This window comes from Daphnia pulicaria, chromosome 4 (assembly GCF_021234035.1).
Source record: "Daphnia pulicaria isolate SC F1-1A chromosome 4, SC_F0-13Bv2, whole genome shotgun sequence".
NCBI lineage: Eukaryota > Metazoa > Arthropoda > Branchiopoda > Diplostraca > Daphniidae > Daphnia > Daphnia pulicaria.
In genome coordinates, this window is record NC_060916.1 from 11959532 (window position 1) to 11985917 (window position 26386).

At 41.7% G+C, this 26386-nt stretch overlaps 1 protein-coding gene across 5 annotated transcripts; it reads right to left on the minus strand.

The window, feature by feature from the left end:
• Positions 1-1273: 1273 nt before the first annotated feature.
• Positions 1274-26151, minus strand: LOC124336912 (rhophilin-2-like). 5 transcript variants are annotated; one of them, XM_046790830.1, is made up of 16 exons: positions 25804-26151; positions 25236-25701; positions 24910-24946; positions 21761-21993; positions 12026-12141; positions 8520-8733; positions 8326-8403; positions 7953-8077; positions 7157-7415; positions 6922-7032; positions 5993-6347; positions 5327-5521; positions 3954-4180; positions 3717-3875; positions 3316-3586; positions 1274-3172 (listed from the first exon to the last, which is right to left on the minus strand). In XM_046790830.1, exons 4-16 carry the CDS (start codon positions 21875-21877, stop codon positions 2868-2870), a joined length of 2532 nt encoding a protein of 843 aa, XP_046646786.1. In that variant the 5' UTR covers positions 21878-21993; positions 24910-24946; positions 25236-25701; positions 25804-26151; the 3' UTR covers positions 1274-2867. The 5 variants fall into 5 exon arrangements, with proteins under 5 accessions (XP_046646786.1, XP_046646787.1, XP_046646788.1 ...); XM_046790831.1 differs by having other exon boundaries at positions 25232-25701; XM_046790832.1 differs by lacking the exons at positions 24910-24946; positions 25236-25701; positions 25804-26151 and adding an exon at positions 22083-22244.
• Positions 26152-26386: the final 235 nt, after the last annotated feature.

The window sequence follows — 26386 nt, forward strand, 5'->3', positions numbered from 1 at the left end:
AGCACGTGCATATTAAGTAGTAACAGGAAAACCAAAAAATTGCCATCAACATCATTTTCCTAGCTTAATTCTCTGGTTGAATTCGCTTTTTTTTTCAAATATCGCAAGTATAACGCGCCAAGCGTCCGCCGTGCCGCCACTTGGTTGCGTTCCTTTTTCAACTTTTTTTGTTTTTCCTCCCAACAAAATTTATTCAGCGTGACGTCATGTGAACAGCGCGTCGTCCACATATGCGATCGAAAACGAAGAGAGTTCAGGTCTTTTTTTAAAACATTTTTTCGTCCGTTGCTAAACAGTCGTTGGCGACGCGTTGGCAACGGTCGTCTGTTTCTGTTTTAAAGCCAACAAGTTCGTTTCTCTCTTTTCCAGAAGGAATTCAACACCCAAAAGTCAAAACGACAGGTACGTAAGGTAATCCAAGACCCCCAGCACACAGGTGTAGTTAGCTAAGCAGATAAGTCAGCCGGTTTTTTTTTACTTTGATAACGCAATAAGCGATTGTGTGCGCAGAGGGGGGAAACAAAGAGCGGAAGTCTAAAGGTTCGCTCCGTTGGTCACACAACACCTTGGAATTATTTTTGTTGTATACCTTAACTTAATCACTCGAGTATTTTGTACGGTAATTGAGCAGGGCGGCGACACACAGCTGCTCATTTCTGTCCAATTTTTGTCCAACACTTGTAAAAGGATTGACATTTTTTCGGTCGAGTTCAAGAATTTCAATTTTTAACAGATAAGATAAGATTTTATTGCGGTGGTTAGAACCAAAGTCTAAGTTTTAAAAAACCATTTGGAAATTTGTCTGGTGTGTGTAGCATATGTTTGTATCACTGGAAGACATCTTGGCCGCTAAAATGCCACGCCCGCAAAGGCTTGGCTCCCGCTAAACCATGGCTAGCTACTCTATACGAATCAAAGTGCGACTGGCTGGCGCTCAGCCTCGCGATTGTTATGACAACCAGGGACGGACCGCAGACAAGGAAAACAAAATCTCACAGCTAGGCAGTTTCAGTGTATTAGTCTGTAGAGCATTGGGTTTCCTCTCTTGAAACAAAATCTAAAGTTACATGAAGCGACCGATCGAAAAGAATCTACCGAAATAGATGTCTCGAAAATAGTTTGTTGTGCGGGACTCGGTGGAACGACGTGAGGGAGCGCCAGCAACGGGTGTCAAAACAGCAGGACACACGGACCAACGGACCATTTCGTTTAGTTTACTCTCTGTTGGCTTGCTGTTGACTCTCTTGTGCGGGTTTTTATTTCTCGATCTACAGGATCGTCGCGAATCAAGAAGAAAGAAATTCAATTCAAAAGGAAATGGCAGGCAAAGGCAATGGCGGAGCTGGTGGAGACGGCGGATCGATCCTTTGGAGCATCATCTGGTTCGTGATTCTCATCTTTATCGGTTTCTGGGTGGGCGGTTTCTGCGCAGGTTTCCACATTCTCTTCCAGCCCTTCTCCGTCTGCATTGAGGGATGCTCGGTAATTAAAATAATTAAAAAAATACCTTTCAAAAGCCATCGTTATCAATTTCTCTTTTCATCTCCAGGGTATTCAAGAGATCCTGCTCAAGGGATTCCATTTCCCGAGAACCTGCGCCGAGAACATGATGGCCGGGAAATCAGGGTTTTAAAAAACAAAACGACATTTTTTGGGGGGGAATTCTACATCATCAATGTTTTCCTTTTAAAAGAAGAAAATATTTTAGAATTTGAAAAAGTTATTTTGGGCTTCAACCAAACAGATAGCCTATCCCCCAGCAGACAAAGAAACTGCCATTCAACAATTTCAATTTTTCACACACATCATATATTCATTATATTACCTATTAAAAATGAATTATTTTTTCCTTTTCTTATTTTTAGCTTCAAATCAACATTCATTTACGCGTTGTTTTTTTACTATTCCCTCAAAAGCTTTTTTTTTAATTCAATAAAAAAAAATGTTGTTTCATTGTTTCCGATTTATCTCTCGTCTTTTGGTTTATTGATGTTACACACACACACACAGTCACATGCAAGATTATAAGGTAATATACACATAAAATGAGCTTTGGGGAATTTTATAAGAGGAATTTTTGACAAACATTTAACTAAAGTAGACAAAAAAAAAGGAATATTTGAAATCACAATCTAGTTTTTTTTTTCTTTAAAGATTAGAGTCCGTTAAAAGTTGTTATAAATTTCAAACAGTAAAATTATTTTTGGAGGGCTATACGAAATTTTTCTCATTTTGTTATTATATCCAGTTTTTCTAATTTTCCAATCAAAAAGTCTCCAATCATTTTGTACACATACACACAATCAAGCACACACAAATTCATTTTGTTTTTCTTGGAAAATAATGACGTAAAATGATAAAAAATGTAGGAATTAGATTTTTTTAGCCTTATGTTTTTTCGTTTTTTTTTTACCATATCTGAAACTATTTTTTTTTTGTTATTTTCTTTTTTAAATTCAGTCAATTTATTTATATATTTATATAATATGAAAGTCATTAAAGAAAACATCGGGGAGATATTTTGTCTGGTTCACCAACAATTAAAAAAAAGTTAAGAGAGATAAAGTCAAAATCATTTTACGGTTACACTGTAAAGCGATATGGCACGCAGCAGCTCAGGTTTAAAAAGTTGTTATCTTTCAAATGTGTTTTTTTTTTTCTCATTTTTTTGGTGTTAAAAGATGAGGGGTAATACGTCTTGCTATGTACCTAAATGGATATTCCATCATCATCATTTTAAACCTTTCTTGAACACACACACAAAAAAATAATTCCGAAATCAAAAAGTGGCGCTGAATCTTCCCCCCCACAAAAATAGGAAAACCAAAAAATTGTCTTACGTCATTTCCATTTGTCAATCAATCAAATCAGCGCATGATAATGTTCTTGCAGATGACTTCTCCGCTGCCGGGCGTCGTGGCCGGCGTCTTTAGGGCCATCATGTGATGAGACTGCTGGTGGAGGCTGTGGCTGTGATTATTCTGGCGCTCCCGGCTCTTGGTCCGGAAGGGATTCCACGTCAATCGGCTTCCGGCTGTCGTCGAACGGGCCTGGCTGCTAGTCCCGCTGTCCACAGTCCTGTCTCGATCCTTGTTCGAGTGCAGGCTCAAATTGAAGAAATCGGCGGCCAGACTAAGTCGCCCAGTGATGGTCCGGTCCCGACTTCGACCACCTTTTTTTGAAATTTTGAAAAGACACAAAAATGTTCCGAGTTAAATTTAATTTCAAATGATGAGTTATTCAAATTAGCAGGTAGATAGTGAGATAAGGCGTGTATTGTGCGAGAGTGTCGTGTGACAGTTGACTGGTGCTGACCTTTGCTGGAAGATTTGGCGTCCGTCCTGTATTTGACGTGACTGTCGAGGCTCTTGTCACGCCGCCTGACGCCCGGCAGGTTACGCCCGATGGCGTGTATCCGGTCGCAGCTCTTGCTGTTGTTCTTGGAACTGCTGCTCCTTCCGGCCAGCGTGCTCGACAAACTGTGGCTGGCCGCCGACGACACGCCCGAACTGGAGCTGGTCGTCGACGTGGGCGAGGTCGATCCACGGCCGCCCGGCAGCGTTTTCGCCATCGATTTCATCATTGACTGTCCAAAACAAAAATTACAAAAATTTCAAAAAATTGTAAGTTTGAATGGCGGGAAAATAACACGATTTAAAAAAAACAAAAGAATAAATTGGGGAGTTGACGACGATGATCAATTGATGATTGAATACCTTAGAGGGTTGGTTAGGTTTCTCGACGGGCTGGATCAATTTGAGAGAGAGGTCGTTGCGGGCGTTTTTGATGAGGGAGACCACCTCTTCGTGGGTGGACCACTTGACATCGACATCGCCGATTCCTATGATTACATCACCTTCTCTCACTCCGGCCAACTAAAAATAAATTGAGAATAAAAAATGTTTGATTGATTTGGGTGAAATAAAATTAAAATTAATTGGAGGGAAATTTACATCGGCGATGGATCCGCCGTCGACTCCGGCGATGATGATTGGCCCGTCGCCTCGAACGCTGAATCCGAAACCTTGGTCGTGCAATTTGCGGAGATTGGCCAACCGGGGCGGGTTCCACTTGTGCTTGGCCGAGAACAGAGTCAGCGGACCCAATCCGCGGAATAAATCATCCACTGGATGCTGACCGAAATCCGGCTGGCCGAACGACAGCTGCAATTTTGTCGATGCTACAATTTCCAAAGAAAAAAAAAAAAACCCAAAAAATATATATAAATCACGAAATGGATATAACCCAGATGAATCAAAATAAATAAAAAAAACACGATTAATACGACCATTATATATAAACCATAAATCGTAATCAAAAACAACTATTCATCCGGGCGGGATCTCATTTCCCCCCCCCCCCCCTGCGCTCCTGTAAATAGTGTCCGAGCTATAAAGAAACTAGGCTATCAGACTGTCTGTGTGCTATAATACCGATAATTATTATCTATCCATCCATCTTTATCCAAGAGCTATTTTCTATACGCTATTAGAACAACCCATTTTCGATCAAAAGAACCCCGGCGTATAGTGCCGTTAGCGAGCGGGAAAGCGCATAAATATGAAACTAACACATGACTTGGTATAAATATCGTGAGTTTATAGGGCGCCCGAGTTGTCGTAAAAAATAAAAACTCTTCCAATCAACCGTTAAAGGACAACTAAGAAGAAAGAAAAAAACGATCGTTTAAAAAAAAAAAGCTTCATTCTTCCTCCTCGACAGAGTCCTTTTGCGGTTCATTCTGTTTCGTGAGTTCGGAATGGCGAGGTCCGCAAAGTTCCCCAGCACTCGATTGTTGGCCATAAAAATACACAAGAAAGAAGTTGATGATGATACGGTCCCGACTCTTAATGGCCCGGGCTTTTAAGAGCGCGCGGCTCGGTTCTCCAGCGACTAAACGGTTCGATTATAACCGTCTCAAACGGTACCGCAGTACACTCGGAGAGCGCACACAAATGGGCCCATCGGACTGAGCGCATTTCATTCGAAAGAAATACATAACCAACTGGTGTTTTTGGTTATTCTAAAACAAAAACAAAAGAATTCATCTGAATCATTACGACCGGCTATCAAAACACGGACGATCTAACGGACGTTTTCAACTCATTCCTGCCCGTTCTGGAAACGTCCGCAACGTCCAGAGTCAAAAATATTCCAATGCAAATGAGCAGCAGCAGCAGTAGTAGTAGTCGTAGTCGTAGTGTAGTACTAGGAATTTGTGTGTGGTAGTAACAACCTCACGTAGTGTTGTTACTACTAGAAATGCTGGTATAGAAAGAAGAGAATAAAAAGAAGAGGAGAGAGAGAGAGAAAAGAGAAAACCTACCCAAAATGGGAGGCGGGTCGAGAGCTTCGCCAAACTCGTCGTCTCCGAGGGCTCGCGTGTAAGCGCTGAGAGCGGCGTCGTGAGCGCGTCGCAAAAAGGTCGACAGGTGGTCGCGCTTCTTCAAATCGCGGCACATGCGCTGCAGCCGCAGGCTCTCTTCGTGCAGCAGCACCGACTCCCGCATGTGACTCAAACCTGTTTTTCAAAAAAATAAAAAAGGCCAAGAAAATACACAAAAAAATCAGTTGGGGCAAAAAGAATAAGAAAGAAAATTCACAAAGACACCAACGGCGTTTTAGTTCGCACGGGCATTTTTTCAAATTTCCCGCTCTGAATCAAAACACTAAATTATCGACGTTTTCTTATTTTTTTCGCTTGTTGTTGTGAAAGTTTCACAAGGACGTTCTACGACCGCTATCTACAACAGCCCCCCCCCGTTCATCACGAAACAAACCGAAAAGAATTGGGCGAAAGTTTTCACAACGTTTGGCGGAACGAAGTTCTCTAGCTTAAAACTGTCATTACATTCCGTCTCCCGTTTCATTAAGACGACCGTTTGTTTGTTTAGTGTCTCTCTGTGTCTGTGGGTTGGACAATTCCCACGGAATCTAAGCCAAAAAGAAAGAACAAAAAAATCGGTTGTTGTTGTTGTTGTTTTTTTATTACCCAATTGAAGCTGCTCGGCGCCGTTCTTCGGGACCCGAATGTCGATGATGGTGCTGACTTTGTCTTTGCTGGCTTTACTGGCCGAGAAATTCAGATTCGAGGTCGACGAGGCGTTGGCATCGCCGCCAGACGCCCTCTCGTCCTCCGTGTACATGAACGTCAGCGTCTCTTTGGTCTTGAGGCTCAGCGGACGGCCGTCGATGCTGGCCACCAGGCCAGAGCCCACCATCTGGTGGGCAGTCGCCTCGTAGTATTGGCTCTTGACCTGGACCAGAGCGATCCACGAATCCGGAACGTAGTCCTTGACCAACTCGATCGACAGAGCCTCGTAGACTCGCTGGTACGACTCAGACAACTGGCCAAAAACAAAATCAAAAAAATCAAAATCGATTAGTTCCGGACATTATTCGAATAATCAAACTAGACAAGCCAAGGTTAATGGGAAAGCCATCAAATCCAAAGCACGCACAAGGAAATGGGGAATCAAAAATTATTGGCAGACAAAAATAGAAGCCGCCCGTTTTCTTTTTCCTCATGTGTAGAGACCAAATTCATAAAATTTGCTGGTCACGATCAATGTCAAATGATTACGAAACGTGCGCATATCATCATCATCATCATCATCGCCCAGGCAAATGAGGTTCTTTTCCATTTTTCTCATTCGGGTTTGCCTCTATGTTAATGAGCCCGTGAAGTCTGTCCGTCCGTCCGTCTGTCGGTGTGGGTTCAGAGTTTTATACAGTTAACTAATGGACTGCCGGGCTATTTTGTGCGGAGGGGGGAAACCGACCAACCCAAAAAAGGAAACCAGCGGCGAAGGAAACCCAAAAAACCACGAGCCGAACACACACATGTGATGAATAATAATTTAAATAAATAAATTCACGATGGGGGGAGGAAATAGAGTTGTGTTTTGTTTGTTTTTTTACCTCAGCTGCCTCTTGGGCTTGTTCCAGGTAAGCGTCGATATCCTGGGCAGGAGCCGACTCTCCGCGGTAGCTCAGCAACAGTTTCTCGAAGAGACACTCGCGAGCTTGAGCCTGGCAAACAACAACAATAGCAACAACAAACCGAAAAAGTTAATAATCAGATGAAAATAAATCATACTGTCCGTCACGCTGTCGAGGACGGACCGAACCAAAAAAAAAATGTATAATAACTCACAATCATGAGCAAGATGAATGCCTCGAGGACTTGCGGGGCCAAGTCCATGGACGGAGCGTTGGTAAAGTTGTCGACAATGAAGCGGAAGACGGCAGCTGCTCGTAAAAAGTTATCCACAGAACCATCGAGCCCGTCACCCGTCCCGCGTTCCAGTCTCGTCCCGATTTGAGTGTGCAGGGCTCCCAGGTTGAAGAGGACGCAGGCTTTTTCGAAAGCCACAGTCCGCTGGGCGCTGGGCACTCCCGTCAACGAATCAAACCTGAAAAGAAAAAAGAAAATACAAGTCAGTATGGAACAATTTGAAATTCGCGGGACCGTTACAATTAGGACAAAGAATCGGATTAAAAAGAAAACAGAAAAACTGGACGATGGAGGAAGCTAGAAAATAAAGATATCAATCAACTCGAATAAGGCCCGGGAGACGGTCGACCAAGTTTTTCTGTTGAAAGACATTATGCAAATATAGATCTGAGAATAAGCAGCAGCAGCAGCAGGTGTGTTACGCTCCAATTTGTTTTTTTCTTTGCTTTTCTCTTCAAATTGGCCACAGTCCACAGACTTTTTTTTTATTTCTAATGATTGAAAGCGGCACATCTCCTCCTACTACTACCCGTCGTGAGTGCCACGCTATAAAACGACACGTTGACTATTCGAAATTGCATAATAATGTATCCATTCAACGCATTTGCATTCGTACAAAGTCTCACAGCTGAGGTAAAAAGAAAGAAATAGGCGAAACGGTGAAAATAAAGAAATAGAAAAATAATAGATTCAAACAAATAACATAAAAACTTACCAGTCGAAAAAGACGCCCAGGCCTCGTTCGGGAGAGAAAAATCGTCGCTCGAAAAAGTAGAGCTGATTGTAATACTCGTACAGCAAACCGATGCCGGTGGCGTCTCGGGAAGGTGTCCTCATGGCCTGATTATGAAAATAAACAAAATGAAACCAAAATGAAACAAAAACAAAAAAGAGCAACAAATTTTTTTAAAATTATTTCAAATGAAAATTGAAGAAAATGATTTCTATTTTGTTTTTGAGGTTTGTTCACTATTTTTGTCAACATCATTATTAACAGGAAGTTTTTTAAAAAATAAAAAATAAAAATAAAAGGCAGACGACCCCAATAGACACGGGTTTGGGCTGCTCTAGTTTGGTTTTTTTCTTACCTGGCGCAAGTCAGACAACTCGGCAATGGCTTCCAGGTATTCATCCGCCTTGCCTTTGTAATGGTCTTCGATAAATTCCTGTTGGCAAAGAAAAGACCCAAATTGAATCCATTAACAATTGGCCATTCCGCATCCAACGGGGATAACAACAATAATAATAATAATAGCGTGGAGTCCATTGAAAATACACGTACGTGTAGAGCGTCGTGAAATGGAACTTCCTTCGTCTCTTTGAGACCTAGCGGTATCATGGGGATGTGATGGGTGAGACCGCCGTGCTGGTCGCCCTGGTAGACCTCGACCGAGCTGTTGAGAACGGCCAGTTGCTCCTTGAGCAGCTGCAGATTAGAGTTGACAAAGCTCAACTCGAGCGAAACCGTCTCGCGCAGCTTCTTGTTGCTCGTGGCTCTACACAATCAAATATAAAAAACAGACGCGTTAGGTTAACTGTAAACGCCATTTGACATCAGACACACACATGCGGGGCAATAACAACAACAGCCAACCCCAGGAGAAATATATAACCACGAGGGATGGACAATCAACGGGGTTTTTTTTATCCAGGAAGATGAGGGTAATAATGGGCACCCAAGAGTAAAAGACGCCAAGCGAATCGCATGATTGTAGTAGCCCAGTCATTCCGACAACAACAACAGGAGCCGCCAAGTGAGGAGGAGGATAGATTTATCCAGGAAGAAGAATAAAATCATGCGGTAGTTGTACGACTTTCGGCTGATAATTGCATCGAAAGTCTAGAAAGATTCCCAATCTGAAGTGCAGACGACATTAGCGCAGCAACAACCTGAATCATCATCCGGCAGACAATACCATCGAAACCACCCCGAAAACCGAAATCCAGGACGATTTGTGAACTAGTTGTTTTTCTTTTCTCTATTTAGAAAATTGGTTGTGGGTTCTTTTTTTGTTGTTGTTGGTCGAGTTGATCGACCGCAGCAGCAGTGATTTTCCCTTCCAGTCTTGAAGACTAGAAGGGGCTTCAGGTTAAACACCCTGAAGAAAGGGGGTGCACAAAATCTGGAACTCTTATCAGCGCTAAAGCAAATAGAATAAGACACTCACCCACAAGGGAAGACAAATAATGTTACCGAGTATTGGCTAATAAAAAACTCATTTGCCAGATGTGGCACAATCATCATCAACGTAACGATCATAACTGCAGTTTCTTTAGCCCTCCAGGTGTGAAAGATTAATTCCGAGCAGACCTCGATCTTCTTCTTTTTTCTTCTCTCGACCCAACAACGATCATTTTTAAAATAATTCAACTTGATTTTTAAATTCTATTTGAATTTGGCGCGCTAAAATATCCGAACCGTGAAAACCTCGTAAAAAATTGGCGATAACCCAAAGACAATTTGAAATAACTTTTTAAAACGACGACGACGACAGTGGCACACACTACCAGAGTTGTATAAAGGAGCCATTTTTTTTCTACGATGTTATCTTAGGTACATTTCTTTTTTTATTTTACTACTTTCTCTCTTCTTTTTTTTTGTCGGCGTGCGTTTTTCTAAAGCGGAATAACACGAAAATCGCTGCCGGATATCATCACTTATCAACGTTAGTCGCCCCCCGACACCACCACTACTAGGTACGACGCCATCCTTCCAAACGACTTGGCACGTTCAAAAATAGGGAAAACTTCTTCTTTTTTTTCTTAACTTTAATTGTCTAATAAATTTGAAAAGAATTTTGCCGGATTTACTGCAGCGTGTATACGTAAGCCGTCATTGACCTTTTTTTTTTTACTAGTCTCCTTCACACCAAATTCCTCATTTCCTCTTCGCCATTTTTCGTTGTCTCAAAAAAAGGGGAAGGAAGGAAAAACAATGAAAGTCGTTCATAATAACCCGCCGAAAGGGAAAAATAAAATAAAACTAGAAAAAACATTTCTATAAATAAAATAGAAAAAATTACAAAACAGAAAGAGAGCGCTAATAGTGTAGTATACAAGCCATCCATGTATCATAGAGTGTGTCTAGCGTCTGGAACGGCTGCCAAAAATAAAAGAAATACACACACACACACACACACACACAAAAAGAAGCTTCTTCTTCTTCTTCTTATTCCCAAACGTGAGAAAGAAAAAAAAAATTTTTGTTGTTGACACGGGACGGTGGGTTTTGGGCTGCGGGATATGGAAGAATTCCCACAGCCAGCTACTAGACTTACTTACTAACATCCAGCAGAGTTCTATTCCCCTCTTTCCCCACTAGCCACTTGGGCAATCGTGGCCGGGCAGATGATTGCGCGACGGCATGTGCTGCTGTGAATATCGATGAAATAGGTGAGCCGTGCGAAAAAAAAAAGCGACGAGACGGCCAGGCCAGCGCCAGCGCCAGCCCAGTCGATAGCCATCCACACCGCAATTTTTTGGGAGGGAAAGCAATGAAACAGCAACCAAACACAAAAAGAATCTCTCGGCCAGTATCGAATAGAAGAAAAAAAGGAAGTTGAACGGACCCGATTAAACGGTCAAACACCTCCGCTTCACACGCCAAAATAACAACCAACTCGACACGTTTCGAAATCAACCGAATATTTAAAATTATTCCTTTTTTTTATTCCACAGTGAAGAATTGCGTTTTGATGAAATCCGAAAAATGTCACCGTCGACATGTTCCCCCCCCCCTATCGCTATCGTTATTCAAATGACACTCCCTACCCTATAAAATGGGCAGGTAAAAAAAAAGAAAGGAAGAAGCAACTGTCAACACACAATCAGCGATGGAAATCCTAGGTGTAGATATTTTTGGAGGGTATCCGGTGTGTGATGGCAATTTGAATGATGGGGGAAAAAACAAGAGAGACAGAAATAAAAACAAACTTTTTTTTTTGTTATGTGGGTGCGGATTCGTTGATTGCGCCATACACACACCGGGATGATTTGTGTTCCGACCTTGAGTGTGTGCCACCATTTCCAGGTGAGCGAAAAAATCACCAAGTGCCGAGAGAATCGTCTCATTTTTTGTGAATTTGACACAGTCCGATGTGTCAGTGGGTGGCCACTGGGAATGGACAAGTTTCAGCCGTGACCGTCGGTTGTTATTTAATTTTTCTTTAAAAAAATTTTGAATCCGCCCAAAGAAATAAAACTACAAACAGGTGTGTCCAGTCAAGCTACGACGCTCATCATCAACGTCAAGTAGAAAGAAGAAGAAAAGAATTATTCAAACAGATGACAAGTTGACCAACGAGACATGACGCCACAGGAGGGGGGGGGACAACTACGACGTATTATGCGTTATTCAATCCATCTACTAACAAATTCTGTTTGAGACCCCCCAAAAGAAAGAAAAAAATTAAATAAAAATATCGTCGATTCATCTACGCTCGACCGCCATCCGGAATCAACAAACCGGCGATGAGATTTCACAATTAGAAAATGTGAGGGGGGGAAACGTACCCCAAACTGAGTAGAAATGAGATAATGAAATGTTATGACACCAAAAAATTGGCTGAGAGAAATTTCTGCTCCAGAAAAAAATAATAAAATAAATTTTTGGGCTTAAAAAATAAATAAAATGAAAACAATTGGCGATTGAATGGAAGAGAAAATTCGGTCGACGAGGGGGTGGAAAAGTGAAATGGAGGAGAAAATTCCTTTTTGATCTTTAAAAAAGAAAAGAAAAAGAAAAGAATGGAGAGACACACACAGACAGTGTGTCGTTGTGTTTCTTACTTGAAAAGATTCTCGGCGCCGGCTCTCAAACGAAGTTCTTTGTTGATCTCTTGATTCAATTTGGCCCTTTTCGATTGCAGTTTCGACCGGCATGTGGCGGCTCTCGGATCCGAGCCCTACATTTTGACCAAAATAAAAGAGAAAAGAAAATTCAATTATTAGTTGACGTGTGAATAAGACAATTCGTCACGTCGACACGGTGGCAATAAGAGAAGACCCTCAAATCAGAAACATTTATCAGAATTTAAACATGAAATATCTATACCCGATGGTAGGCCTTGTTATGGGCTTTCAATATGGCGACGTGAGCCATGATGTCGTGTGTCGATTTCCGCAATCACTCGACAACGATCCGATAGATCTTTTTGATTTTTTCGATTTTTAAAAATTCGAATTGAAATTTTGTCTACTTCATTCAAAACGAATCAAATTCAACGTTCGGGAATTTTAGTTTCTTTTTCTCCTGTCCAGGGTGAATAGACACACACAGGAGCCTTTTTAGATTTTCTGTTTAATACCGGATAAATCCGAACACAAACACACGCCGGAATAAAATAAAATCCCGTTGATGTTGGGAAGCGAAAAAAAAGGGAACGAAACGAGGACGTGAGAGTTCACCCCAGTCACGAACACCCCACCAACGACACACGGAATTTAACAAAAAAAAAAAACACACACACACACACACTGTGCACTGTGCACTGGAACACACACACGCACAGAGAAATAAAAAACGAGTACGTCAAGTTCACAAAACTTGGGCGAAAAAGAAGAACACGTCAGTCAAACAGCCACACACACTGTAAAAAATGTTCCAATTGTCGAGATGGCTGGTCAAATTCAAAATGAATTGATTTGGATTTTAATCAAAAATCAATTGGCCCAACATTAAAAAAAAAAAATGTTGAAACGAAAAATTTTGAATTTTTCTGTCGGAGCTGCTGCTGCTGCTGTGCCGGACAGCGGTCGATGTTGGACTGGCGTGATAGTCGCCGATGGGAGCGATAGAGATACACTACGTATATACTCCCCACCAAAAAACCGAATCAACCAAACTCTCTCTGTTATACTGCGGCTGGCTGGGGCTCTGTGTGGCGCGCTCGTCGTTCCGTTGTTACGTCGTTCGTTCTTTTTCTCTCTTCTCTTTTCCCGCGAGACAAACAGAGAAAGAAGGGGAGGGGACACAGGTAGGTAAGGTAGGAGAGAGAGAGAGAGAGAGAATTGAACAACAAAAAACCAACCAGGAGAATAGCCTCCGGCTTTTTTTTCTTACTACCTGGATATGTAATAATTCCCCCCTCCCCCCTTTACCTCCCCCTTCTGCATGTGTGCGTATATAACCAAAAAGAAGAGGAAGGAATGAAATCGGGTTCGGCAACTTTATTTTTTCAAAAATTTCGGCAAACGTCCTTCAATTGATTTTTATTTTTTTATAGCAGATGAATATTTATTTAATGATGCTCGATGATGATCGCATTCATCAAAACAAGAACAAGGTCAACTATTTCTTGATGAGGTTACCCAATAAATCTTTTGATGATGAAAATTCCTGGAATTTCCAGCCCGCTCCCGCTAATGATGGGCCGCAATGAAAATATCGTCCTTCTAACATATTCCGGGAATGAATCGGAATCGCTAATCAAAGTAATCAGAAACTTGTGAAACGGACGGAAGATATTTTATCTTTGAAAAAAATTAGAAGAACGTTCGAGAGATGTTAAACTTGTTGCCCAAACCATTTCGAATAAGGCGACGAGGCTCCGCCCCCACCTGCGCAAACACGCAAGGTGTGTAGCCAAGAGCAGCCCGGGCAGCACAAGCCGGTGGGCAACCACCGGCAACCGCCTGCTGCCGCTGTGGGTTTTAAAATCATTTTAAAAATAAAATAACCGCCACTCATATTTACAAAAATAAAATATTTTTTCTTCAAAAATAAAAAAAGTCCTGTCGTTTTCTTCGTTTCAAAATATGACCCGAGGCGGTCATCATCAACATATTTGATTGTAAACACGGCACACCATTGAACTGAAATACCTTCTCTCTCTCTCTCTGCACTTCACTTTCTTTCTTAACGAAATATATATCTAGCGGCTCATCAACTTCATTAGCATACCTGCAAACCGAATGAAACTTGATTCTATTGCCCAATAATAATTTTGTTCTCTTCTCTCTTGATGGAATTCAAGGCGTGTTTTATCATAAAAAAATAAATTGTGTTGGGTCACTTTGGTCGAGAATTGGTTTGCTCACGATACGAGCACTCTTCCATCACGCGATCATCAGATCGTCATCGTATTCATCAAGATTCCGAATCCATCAGCTAAAAGCTGGCAGAATATTAATCGACTCTATTTCCCCAAATCACCTCGCTCCCAATTAGTCCAGCCCAAGCAGTCGAATTAAGCGTTATTTATTTTTACGTGACTTTCATTTCTCATCGCCCAATTGGATTTTCCAGAGAAAAACAATTTCAAACACGTGCCCGAACCCCGATGGATGTTCTTGAAAAAGACCAAAAATAAAATTTCTACATCACAAAAAAGGTTGAGAGAGAAAATAACAACTCGGAGTTGATTGTGAAATATGGGCATCCATTTCGATCAAAAAGAAAAAACGGGAAATCGTTTCCTTTCCATTTCCTTTTGGATCAAAAAATACACAAAAAAAAGGAGAAGTGAATTGGAAAATTGAATAAAAAAGAACAAGAGACGAGTTACGTTCAAATGGATGGCGTGCTGGACGACTCCCGTTATAGACTTTAAATTGCCAGTCAAACGGATCGAACGTTCGCCGAAGGAGGGGGACCGTGACGGAGTTTGTGCCGTCTCTTTCACCTTATTAATAATAACAAATAATCTATTTCGTCCTTTTTTTTCTATTTTCGATCCGGTTCGCAGAGTTTTCTGGAATAAAGAAAAGTGACGTCAAGTCCAAAGGGAAACCGCAGGACACACACAAACAAACAGGCGAATGTGTAAGAGTTGTTATGAGCGGAAGAGCCGCAAAACTTTCATTTGTGAATTGAACCGTTGGTAAAAAAAAATAAAAAATAAAAACATAGTTGTGGAAACTACAAATTAGTGGAAAGTGTTTTTCCTTTTCAATGTTGGAAATTCAATTATATAGTAATTTTTACGGTAGACCGGATGATAAAACATCTTCTTCCGGCTTGTTATAAATCTCATCAAAAAAAGTTGGAAAATTGTCATCTCATCTGGAGCCAGCAGGAGAGAGACCCGGCGACAAGCGCCAGATGACATTTCAATGGGGGCCGAGATGGCTGGCTGTGTGTGAGTAGAGTATAATCAAGTATTGTATTGGGCTGGGACGGCGATCCCGTTATTACGGGATTTTATAATCTCCTCGTTGCCATCCGACAAACAGCAGATTTGTTGACAAGAAAAATAAGAAAAAAGATGGGAGGATCAAACACGGTGACTTGACATCTCCTTTTTTTGTCTGGCCGAAAAGAAGATGAGATATTTCTTTGGGCTCAAACACCACCACCACCACCAGGTTGCTGCTTAAATCTTTTTTTTTTTTTTTCGGTAATTCCTGTCATCTTCATCGCAAAATTGACTCGTACACCTTCTTCTTCTTCTTCATCCGGCAACGCCCGAAATTACATTGAACAATGGCGGCCGACGCCCAATCAAACAAGGGAGCTCGCACACAAAGTCTTATCCCGATTTGTGATAAAATAATTGAATAACAAGTTTAAAAGGGAAAAAAAAAACCTTTTAAGCTGAAATATTTCCGCGTGAAAAAATGGCGCAACTCTTTTCTCTTTTCTTGGCAGAGATAAAAGGAATGTGTCGACATTCCTTCAGCTGTTAAAGTGCGTTGATCTTTCCAGAGTCGTCGTAAGAGTTGCCGTGAAAAGAGAAAGAACTTCTGGGTGTGTGTGTCATTTGTAGAGTTACTACGAAGTTTGTAAAAAAATAAATACCTAAGAGCTTTCACTGCGTGTGCAAAATATGCCCAGTTGGCAGCATCTCTTTCTGTCCAGGACTGCTGCCGTAAATGTTTCTCATCATTCAAAAGATATGGAAGCTGCTGCTGGCTGGCTGGCTGGCTTCTCCAGCTTTTTTGTTTCTCTCTTTGAAACAATTGTGAACTTAAAAACTACGTATGAATATATAAACGATTCATCCAATGATGGACGACGACGACCCAGGTCCTTGACTGGACCTGAATTTTGTCCAGTAGAAACCGGACAGAAGAGAGCCAGTAAGTGGGAATTCGCTTTCATCCTCGACGGGTGCCCCCCTCCAGTTGGGTATGCAAAAGAAAATAAAATATCTACCAATCTATCTATCCTGTATTTTTTTATGGTATTGGGAAAAGAAGAAGAAGAAGAACCTGTGTGTGTGCGTGCGTGCCTTTCGTTCACGGGGCTCTATAGCGTCGTCGTCGTCCTTCTTTTTCCTAGCTAGAGCCCAAAGATGGACGTCTGGAGAAAGCAGGAAGGTATAGACCATAACATTTTTGTCTTCTCCCAACGCCTAGAGGGTCACGTATACATAAACGTCGACAGCACAACCACTCCCGATTTTCCATCGAGCTTCTCCTCGGGTGAAAGTTGAGAAAGAGAGAGAGAGAGAGTCTCTTTTCTTATTCTTTCCAGTCGCCTAGTACACACACTCGAGATTCTTCTTCGTTTTTTTTTTCCCACCTGGTGAAAAATAAAATTTACTTTGGACGGTCCAGTAGAAGTAAAAGGGTCCCCCATGGTCGTCATCTTATATTTCGCTTGTTGGAAAGAAGAAGAAGAAAAATAAAAAGATGAGAGAGAAAACAAGGACAATATAATGATGAAGATGATGATGGGCTATAGAAATCGCTGGCGAAATATTATTAGCCTCTACGACCGACTGGTAGTAGCGGCGGGAAAGTTTTTGGCTTTTTTCAAAATTGAACGTTTTTTTTAAATAAAGATGATGATTCCTTTAACCCCCCTCTAGGCTCTTTTAGCGTGTACGTGGCACACTCTCCGAACTCGTCTCGTTTTAAAAACAAAAACAGCAACACACGCGTGGATCGAAACCTCGGAAAATACCAAATGTGGGTCACGATACTCCGTTCGGCCCGCTGCGAGCTAAATACATTCCGACCCTTTTTTTCTTGTCAGACGGTGAAAGAAGACGAAATGTTTTTTTTATTTTTTTATTTAAATGAAATGTCAGATGAAAACGAAACGTCAAAATAACAAAAATAGAAATTCAAAAATAAAAAAAGGGAATTCTTTATTCATTTGAATTCGGGAAACAAAACAAAACCCCCAAAAAACAAGATGGATGAATTTATCTTTTTTTAAATTTCTTTTGCGGTTTTGTTTTGTTTTCTAGGACTCTGAAATGAACGACGTGTATGTCGAGTTGGGGGGGTTAACTTGTTCCCCCCTCCCGCGACCCGGACGATGCGTGAAAGAAGCCGAGCGCTACGCCATTTCCCGTGTCAAAAAAGGTCAGCCCAAAGTTGAAGAAGCCCAAGTTGACTCGCCCAGAATGTCTTTTAATCGCCAAATTAATTACAAAATAAACAGCACAAAAAGGTCACAAATCACATAATAAGAAGCCTGTCCAACATTTCCTCGATGGTTTCTCCCCCCCCCATCCATCCGGAATACATAACGTCCATTCGCCAACGGGCACAATCGAATTAGATATAAAAATAAAAAGGCCAACAATTGGAGTGAAACCATTTGGCGTTTAAAAAAAAAACGAGATTTGGGCAGTACATTCCCGAAATAGCAGCCGACGAAAGTTGGGCGCAGCGATAGAGCGATAAATAAATAGCGCGAAAAAAAGACACACACACACACACAAGTTCATTCATCTGTTCCGCCTTGTTCAAAAATGGGGAGAGAAAAGATCATTTTCTCCAGAGAAAAAAATTCTATGGCCAAAAATATAAGAACTGGAATATCGAGATTTTTATTTTATTTTTTCCTTTTTCCTTTTGGATATTTAGAGCGTGTTTCCTCCGCAATATGGGCCACACCGAAAAAAACCAACTCGTTGTAGTTACTCGCCAACGCTATCGAAAATCGTATGCAAATGTATTGGAAATCTAGCCACTCTATTTGGGCGCATCATCATCAACTCTCAGCGCGACTTCCACGTTTTATACGTGTCGGGAAAAAGAAAGAAAGAAAAGAGTTCAGCGATTATTCGGGATTACAAGATGGCGCTGCGTGTGACCCACATCAAAAAAATAAACCCGCCGCGCTATCCCGAATCGACACGTTACGAGAAGTGAGAGAGAGTTTACAATTTTATACATTAGCAAAGAAGCAGGTTTTATTTTTTCAACTTTTTAAAATGAGATGCGTCGAAATGTCGTAAAAAATTCTATTTTTATTCTGCGACAAAAAAATACTGAAATTAGCTCGTCCTTCCCTCCACCGCTATTCATCACGCGACACTCACGCGATCCTGCGTATTCCTTTAAAAACCGCCATCACCTAACCCCACCGTTTTTCTGCGCCAGCCAAAAAAAAAAAAGCGAAACAAAACGGGAGCGACGATTTGATTGTCGTTGGAGCTCATCACCATCGTCTGGCCTACATTTCCCGGCAGCTCCTAAAAGATTGTGTCCCTCGTCTCGTCCATCACGAAATTTTTTTTGTTTGTTTTTTTCTCTTTGGGAGAAACAAATAACAAAAAATCAAAAACGACTGGGGTCGCTCGACACAAGTTTTAATCTTATCGCCGAAAAAATATAAAACAAAAAGGACTCGACTCTCTCCGCCTATGGCGGAGGCTTTTTTTTGTTCCGGAATTATTTTTACTTTCACCCTCTTTTCTGTGTCTTACTAAACATTTCCCAGCGTTGCTGTTACAATCTTGTTGACCATTTTTGTTCGTTTTAAAAGGCAAAAGAAAGAAACACAAAAATTTGACTTACGGCGAAACTTGTACGGCGGAGGACGGCGGCTAATTCCGGTTTATCCATGGCAACAGCGTTTTTGAAAAAATCAGTTAAACGAATGGCATTGTTCAATTTTTTAGGGGTTTAAATGAATTTAAAAAAAAAAGGAGATGAGGTTTCGAACCGAAGCGTCTCGGTTACCAGTCGGCACTGCTGAAAAGACGCGCAGGTAAAAAGGGAAAAACGATTCACGACCAAAGGGAGGGAGGCGGGAGTGATGAAAGGCAACAACAACAACAACAAGAGTCTCTTGGTGTCGTTTCTATTTCTCTCCCCGCCAGTCAAAAAGAAGAAGCAACTGCAATAGAGGTCGCAAGGTCGAAACCTTTTCCAGAAAATCTTTTAAATAAAAGACACAAGAGACCGTTTTTTTTTTCTGTTCTGTTCCATGGGGTGTGTTGTTGCTTTGCGGCTTCAATGGAAGTTGTTGCCAGCCCAGCCCAGCCAGGGGGGGGCAATTGTATTGCAACACGATTGGCGTGTACAGGTGAAAAAGAGGTGGAGGAGGGGTTAACCCACAACAATTTCAACCCTCCTCACGTCCTTCGAGGTTCACATCTCTATTGTTTTCTAGAGTCGAAACAACACGGTGACATAACCCGTCACCAGGAAAAGAAGAACAACCCCGACTCGACTTTTAAGCTTCCCGCCACGTCTCTGTCTCGTCCCAAATGGGAGTTTAAGCTTCCAGGTAAAAAATAAAAAATCCAGGGGGAAAAAGAAGTTGATCCCAGGAATTATGCGCGACGCAATTCGGTCGATATAAATCCACTGGGCAGACTGGCACACTCTCCCCTCACTCGTCTGTAGGGAATTTCAATGTTTTCATTGAAAAAGAAAAAGATTTATTATGTGCACACACAAGTCTACCCTTTTAGGCTCAGGAATTTTATTCAAAATATCCTTCAACGTTCAATGAAAGACGACAGTTTTTAGATTTTCGTGTGTCGTGACGGAACCAAACTCTCTCCAGATTTGCAGCACAATGGACGCGAGTCGGGGCGGGGAAATGTCGGAATGCGTTGCGGATGTGGAAGGAAAAAAAAGAAACGAATGTCACTGGCGCAACGCAGCACAAAGTCCCGAGGCTTCGTCTTGGTTATCAAAATGTCAAGGTCTCTAAACGTCCGATCACGCTATAGCAGCAAAGATTAACTTTGTCGTTCTTCTTAAGACTTCCCCCCTTCTGGTTGATATCAAAAAAATTACGTCACGAAACAAATGGGGCGGGACGTGGAAACATCGGTGCAGGGCTTTGGGTCATCCGTCAGGATTTTATTTTATTTTGGTTTCCACGCAGCAATCTAACTTAATTAGATCCTTTTTTTTTTCTCTCTACCTTCTGTTATGACGCAAGAGAAGGAAAAAGCCCAGATGCGAAATATACCGCCACCCACCAGTCCCCCCCCCCCCCCGCCCAGTTGGTGGGAAATTCAAACGAGATGAGTCACACACACACACACACCAAAAATCTGTTTGGGTTTTTTTTCTGTTCCCCGCGACTTTGACAAAATGAGAAATAGACGCACGAAAGACATTTTGTCGCATCCAGCAACTCATCACGGTCTGTTTCACTTGAATAAGAAAAATAAGAATTTAACATTAAACGACCTCTACGGAGAAGAACAACCGTTCGGTTCTATACAAGAAATTTGCCCTCCGAGTGTGACACACACACAAGGATAAAAAGAAGAAGATCCTGTTAGATTTGTTTGGGGATAAGAAAAGAAAAACAAGGTCGAAACGTGATACGGCGTCTATACGGCACTTGCAAGAAGAATAAAAAATTTTCCAGCCGACTAACCATCGTTTCTTTCAAAGTATAAAAAGGCCAAAGCATATGATTACACACACACACACACTGTGCGTGTACTGTGTAGTAGTAGCACTAGTCGTTGCTTGACTACGTACGTGAAAATGATCCATAACACGGTGAAACAATGGAATGACGTAAAAGTGGAAAGAAAAGAAAAAAACAGGAAAAGAAAAAGAACGTGACGGCGAATTTTCAAATGTTTTTGTTTCTTTTTGTTAAATTATTCCACCTGAAGAAGAAACTCTCAGGTGGAAGGTTTAAAAAAAAAAATGAACGTCGAAGAACGTGACCGTACACGTCGGGGTCCTTGTTAAAATCTAAAATAATGTTTCATTTCTCTTCTTCTTCTTTTGTCGAAGCCAATAGGATAGGCGGTGGCAATAAATGATTACCGATTCTTCTCCAAATTTAATCGTTTTCAACTTCTTTCGTGAAAAAAACAAAATTAAATGAGACTCGTCATAAGCCAAATCCTTGGCCCACATTTTGTCGTTCATCATTTTCTCTCTCGCGTGGCTGTCGTTTTCGTTTGAAAACAATTTGACGACCCCATCCATTGAGAATTCCGAGTCGACTTTTGCTTATATCGGATTTTTCCTTGAAGGAATTTTTTGTTTTTAGTTTTCACGAATGAAAAATGTAATTATTTCACGCGAAAATGGCGACCTCAATTTTATTATTATCAGGCCAAACATTCAATTTCTTAATTGGAAGGTGTTCTGGGTGCCTTTCCCGAGTCACACGCAACGGTGGCCGTGGTCTGGCAGGTGCTGCGCACATCATCCTTGCATACACACACACACACACACACACCTGTGTCAACGCGTCACGCACGTATCCATTTTCCAATGTTTCGCTAACCGCCACCTTTTTTTTACGACTTTGAAATAATTTTTTTTTTCTCCTTCTACCCTCCCCCGATAAAAAATTCCGATGAGAAAACAAAACCCCAAAACGAAATAATAAAATCATTTCATTAAACTTACCCTGGGACGATCGAAATATCCTGTGGCGCCGGTGCCGGACCGGCCGGTGGTCTTGTACTTTGTGTATTTGCACGACGTCGGGTCCGTGGCCGATGTCGACGTCGTGGCGCTAGCCATCCCGGGATATATGAGTCCGTTTCCAACGCCTCAAGGCGGCCGAATTAATTCCGAATCGTGTCAGTCAAATTCGACACTCACAAAACAAAATTGCTGACCGGTCGGTGGCGGAAAAACTAGAAGAAAAACAGAAACTGTTTTGAGAAATGTAAAGAAAACAACAACAAAAACTCTCAAGGAAAACCAAAAGAAAACACACACACACCCGGTGAATAAGTTTTAACGACAAGCTCTATAGCTAATTAACAATTGGTTATTCGGCTAACGGCCTCCACACCGGGTTTCTATAATATTTGTCTTCTTGCACTTTTAATGAAGGCGATCGATTTTCAGGTGTGTCCGACCTGTCGTCCAGCAGAGATTCAACTGCCAGCGCCGTATTAGTTGTGCAGCCGTTTCACTTTGGGACACACTCGCCTCTGTATGTGTTTTTGCTTCTTCTTCTTCTTCCACATTTTTTGGCTTTTTTAGCTCCCCCCTCATTTTTACTTAGTTACTACTTCTTCTTTCTTTTCTTCCTCGTTTTACAAGCGCTTCCACCGAAAAACACACACAAGGAACACACACACAGCTGCTGGATATGCACAGCCAGGAGGAGGAGGAGGTGGACAAATAAGGAGGAGGTGTAATAAGGTAAAAAAAAAAAGACGAGAATTTTGAAAGGGAACGAAGGAGGAGTTTCAAAAAATATAAGTCCGAATCCCCTTCGTCGTGCTTCCCTCTCTCCTATTTCTCTATGCGTGTTTCGTGTGTGTAATCTGGGCGCCTCCATATGTTACCTAATACACACGGGATTGGAACATGTGTGTGTGTTTCTTTTTTGAATAATATAACAATCGAAAAGAAAAGGAAACAAATTGATTGAGAGAATGAAATGGAATGTTGAGTTTTTTCGGTTGGCCGGAACTGCGGGGGGCACATTTCGACGTTTCATCATCGTCAGAAAAGATATATGTTTTGAATTGAAAAGCGATTTCTTCATCAATAATAATAAAAAAGCGAAATGGGTTAGTCTTCAAAGTCAATTACCCAATTCAATGCGTTTGGCAATGCGCCCGCAGAGGATAATAGAAGATCATCACGTTACCAAATAATTATGTTAACCCGGAGGAATGACCGATGATCAAATCGATCATGGAACCAAAACCAACAAGGTCGTTTTCACCTGTCACATCCAACCCCCTCCCAACGGCGGCAATTGGACATTCTCGTGCGGGAGCGAATCGGCCCAGATGCCTGAGAGAAATTTCGGTTCAAATATTTTTTCCGTCTCAATCAAGTCAAATTTCCAAGAAAAAGACGTCACCAGTTGTTGTTGTCCCCAAAACTAAATAATTTCCAAGAGAGCAGAGGGGCAACACACACACACACACATACATTTCTGTTTGTTTTGGAACACACATTCTTTCATGGGGACCTCGGGGGCTTGGTGATAACACAGTGGACCAGTTACTAGGTCCCCCCCCCCCCCAGAAGAAAAATGACAAAAAGGCAAAGTCGTGACTGAAAAGATCGAGTTCTTTGGCGATTGCCATTCGTTAAAGCCCTAGATATCACGTATACAGCTAAACACAGTGTGTGTGTGTACGTGTGTGTGCACGCGCGTGTGTCACACATATAGAAAACCGGTATAGAGTTGGCTAATTGGCTCAACCCAACGTATACACACATCCAGAGTCATCCACACAAAAGTCTTCTTTTTCTTGAAGACTACTGCAGCCACGATAACTACCGACATCGCCTCCCATTAACATATACGGCGAAACCCTTTTGCTCTACTGGACGTCTTATTTCGACAGGGGCTTGTGCACACAAATCGATCAGGCCACCAGGCTATCAAGTCCGCGTCCAACGCTGAGAGAGAGAAAGGCGTAACTCGCCAAAAACGACGAAACACGAGAAAAGTATGTGGGCGAAACTTGACCGCCGAATGACCGAAGCTCATCATTAAAAAACATTTCTCCCTTTCAAAAAAAAAGCAAAGCTGTAAAAAACCCCAAAACACAACAATGGTTAGAAACAATTAAGACACTTTCATTCACCATTTTTTCGTTTTTCTTTTCCTGCAAACCAAAAAACCCAAAAATCGTTAACTACTGGGAAATTAAAGAGAAACAACACACACACACACTCTCTATTTTCCCGGAGAGAAAAATAAAATCCGCGGTGTGGAAGTGACGGTGGTGTCATATTACCCCCCTCGAAAATTCGCTGTAGATGTGTATAATCTGCTTTTACTCTCTCCTTTTTCAAAACAATTAGCCGGAGCGAATGAACTCGCCCTGGTCGAGCGCACACACACACACGTACTAGTAGTCTCATGTCTACGATTGTGTGGGTGGATGGCGGCGGTCTAACCGAAGAGTTTTTACAAGTCATTTCCACCGCGACAATAGGCAGAGCAAGTAAATTGCACGCCGAGTTGCTTTTTTCTTCTTTCCCAAAGTTGCCATCAATGTTAACAACCCTGACTAAAAGCCAACGAAACAAGTCGGAGGGGGGGATTTTTAAAAAAAAGAGAAACGAGAGAGAAAGGAGTAGAAGAATAGGGAAGGCCCCTCTCGTCTTGTGTGTGTTTGGTTGTACGTACGTCAAGGTGTATAGGAAATATGATGCGTCCAGCGGACACGAATTGACGTGAACGTGCTCCGGCCAGTTGAGCATTTAAAAGGGAAGGAAAACAGGCAGAACAACACCCTTCCCATCGTTAGTTTACAATGGCTATAACACACAATCAAGGGAATTTTTTCTCTTTCTACTTTTTGGGTTGGAAGAAGAAAACAAAGTTTCGCTTTCATTCCGTAAAAAATAGCATTTTCCCTTTCTCGGTTTCCCTTCCGCGTCATTCCCGATGGAATTGTTTCTTATTTTATGGGGGAACACCACCACCACGCAAGAGCTGTCAGAAATAATAATAAAAGAATAGAAAACAAGAGGCAAAAAAGGCGGTGGTGGTGGTGGCGTGAGGGCGAGTGGGATAAGGGGGGAAGGTTACTCGGTATTCACGAACGCAATTCGACCGGAAGACTTACCAGTGTTGTTGTGAAGGAGAGGCAGACGCGCGAAACCCTAAAAATAATTTCAAAAAAGAAAAAGAAAAAGAGAAAAGACATGTAAATACCAGAACACGGCCAGACGAGACATTAAAAAATTTTATAAAAGAGCTAAGATTATTGCACACATTTTTCCAACCTTGGTTCGTTTGTTTTTTGTCTTAGTACTATTTCGAGTTAAGCCAAACTTCCATTTAAACCTGGAACTTGACGTTCTAATGGTTGAAATAAAAAGGGAAATTTACGAACAAGGATCGATGGGCAGAAAGAGAATTAAGCCTTGAACTTTGAGGAGAATTACTTACGTTGGGAAGTCACTTGGATGGATGAAGGGGGGCCGCCATGGCTGGATGGGTCGTTGGGTTGACGGGGGCTGCAGCTCAAAACAAAAAAGGATGGATCACACGGCTAAGTTTGCATGCCAAGTTGGATGAGCAGGGGGCATCGACGACGACGTTGATGTCGCCGACAAAGAGCGATTCCACCTGAAGGGCCTCGTCGTCCTTTTAGTTGTTTCGTTTAGGTGGAAAACTGCGTTGCAGACGTGGGCCGGTGAGCAGATGGCCTTCCCTTCATGACGTCGATGGCCTTCTCAGGCCAGTGATCCAGATGAAGAGCCACAGCGTCAGAGTCTAACATTGAAACGCCAAGGATGAAACGAAAGTTACAGCTGAATCACTGGCGGATGCTGGATTCAATGGGCACGATCTCTTTGTGTAAGTGGTCGACAAAAGCTATACACTCGTCCTCCGTCGATATTCAACAGATGGGCTATGTACGAAACAAAATAAAAATAAGATCTTAAAATATGCAAATTATTGAAACATCATTTAATCGTTGAAACAAAACGTGAGAGCGAAAATTACTTTGTACCTAAATCGGGGGGATTGACTGCATAAAGCTGGGCCACCACGAGTATCTTCTCTCGAGTCTCGAGTTGAGCATTTACATTTCGACTCCTATTTCGACCAGTTGAGTCGTTTCACTGATGGCTTCTTATTCATCTCCGGTTCGCTGAATCCAAAAGTCATCGGTGAACGCCACGTGAGATACGTACACGTTAGCAGGCTCAGGCCGACTGGAATTCACAAGTTAAAAAGACTTTGAGTTGAATTCCATCGGCATTTCCTTTATCAAATTGATGATCTTAAGGGTCTTCAATGTTGCGAAATATCAGGAATGGTGTGAAAGCTACCTAAATCTTGTTTGAAGTTGTATGCCCTACGGATATCAATGACAAAATGTTAGGAAAAGCACCTTCTCTCCTTGTTTTGTTATTTATGAGCAGTGTTAGAGCGAAAACTTCATACTGTTATAAAATAAATCAAAAATCACATAAATCACTGTCTCAAGTCTTAACTATCAATCACATGCATGTTGCCATTTACATGTATGAAAAATACATTTAAATAATAACAGAAAAAAGGTATTTTTTTGTTTAAATAGAAATTCATAA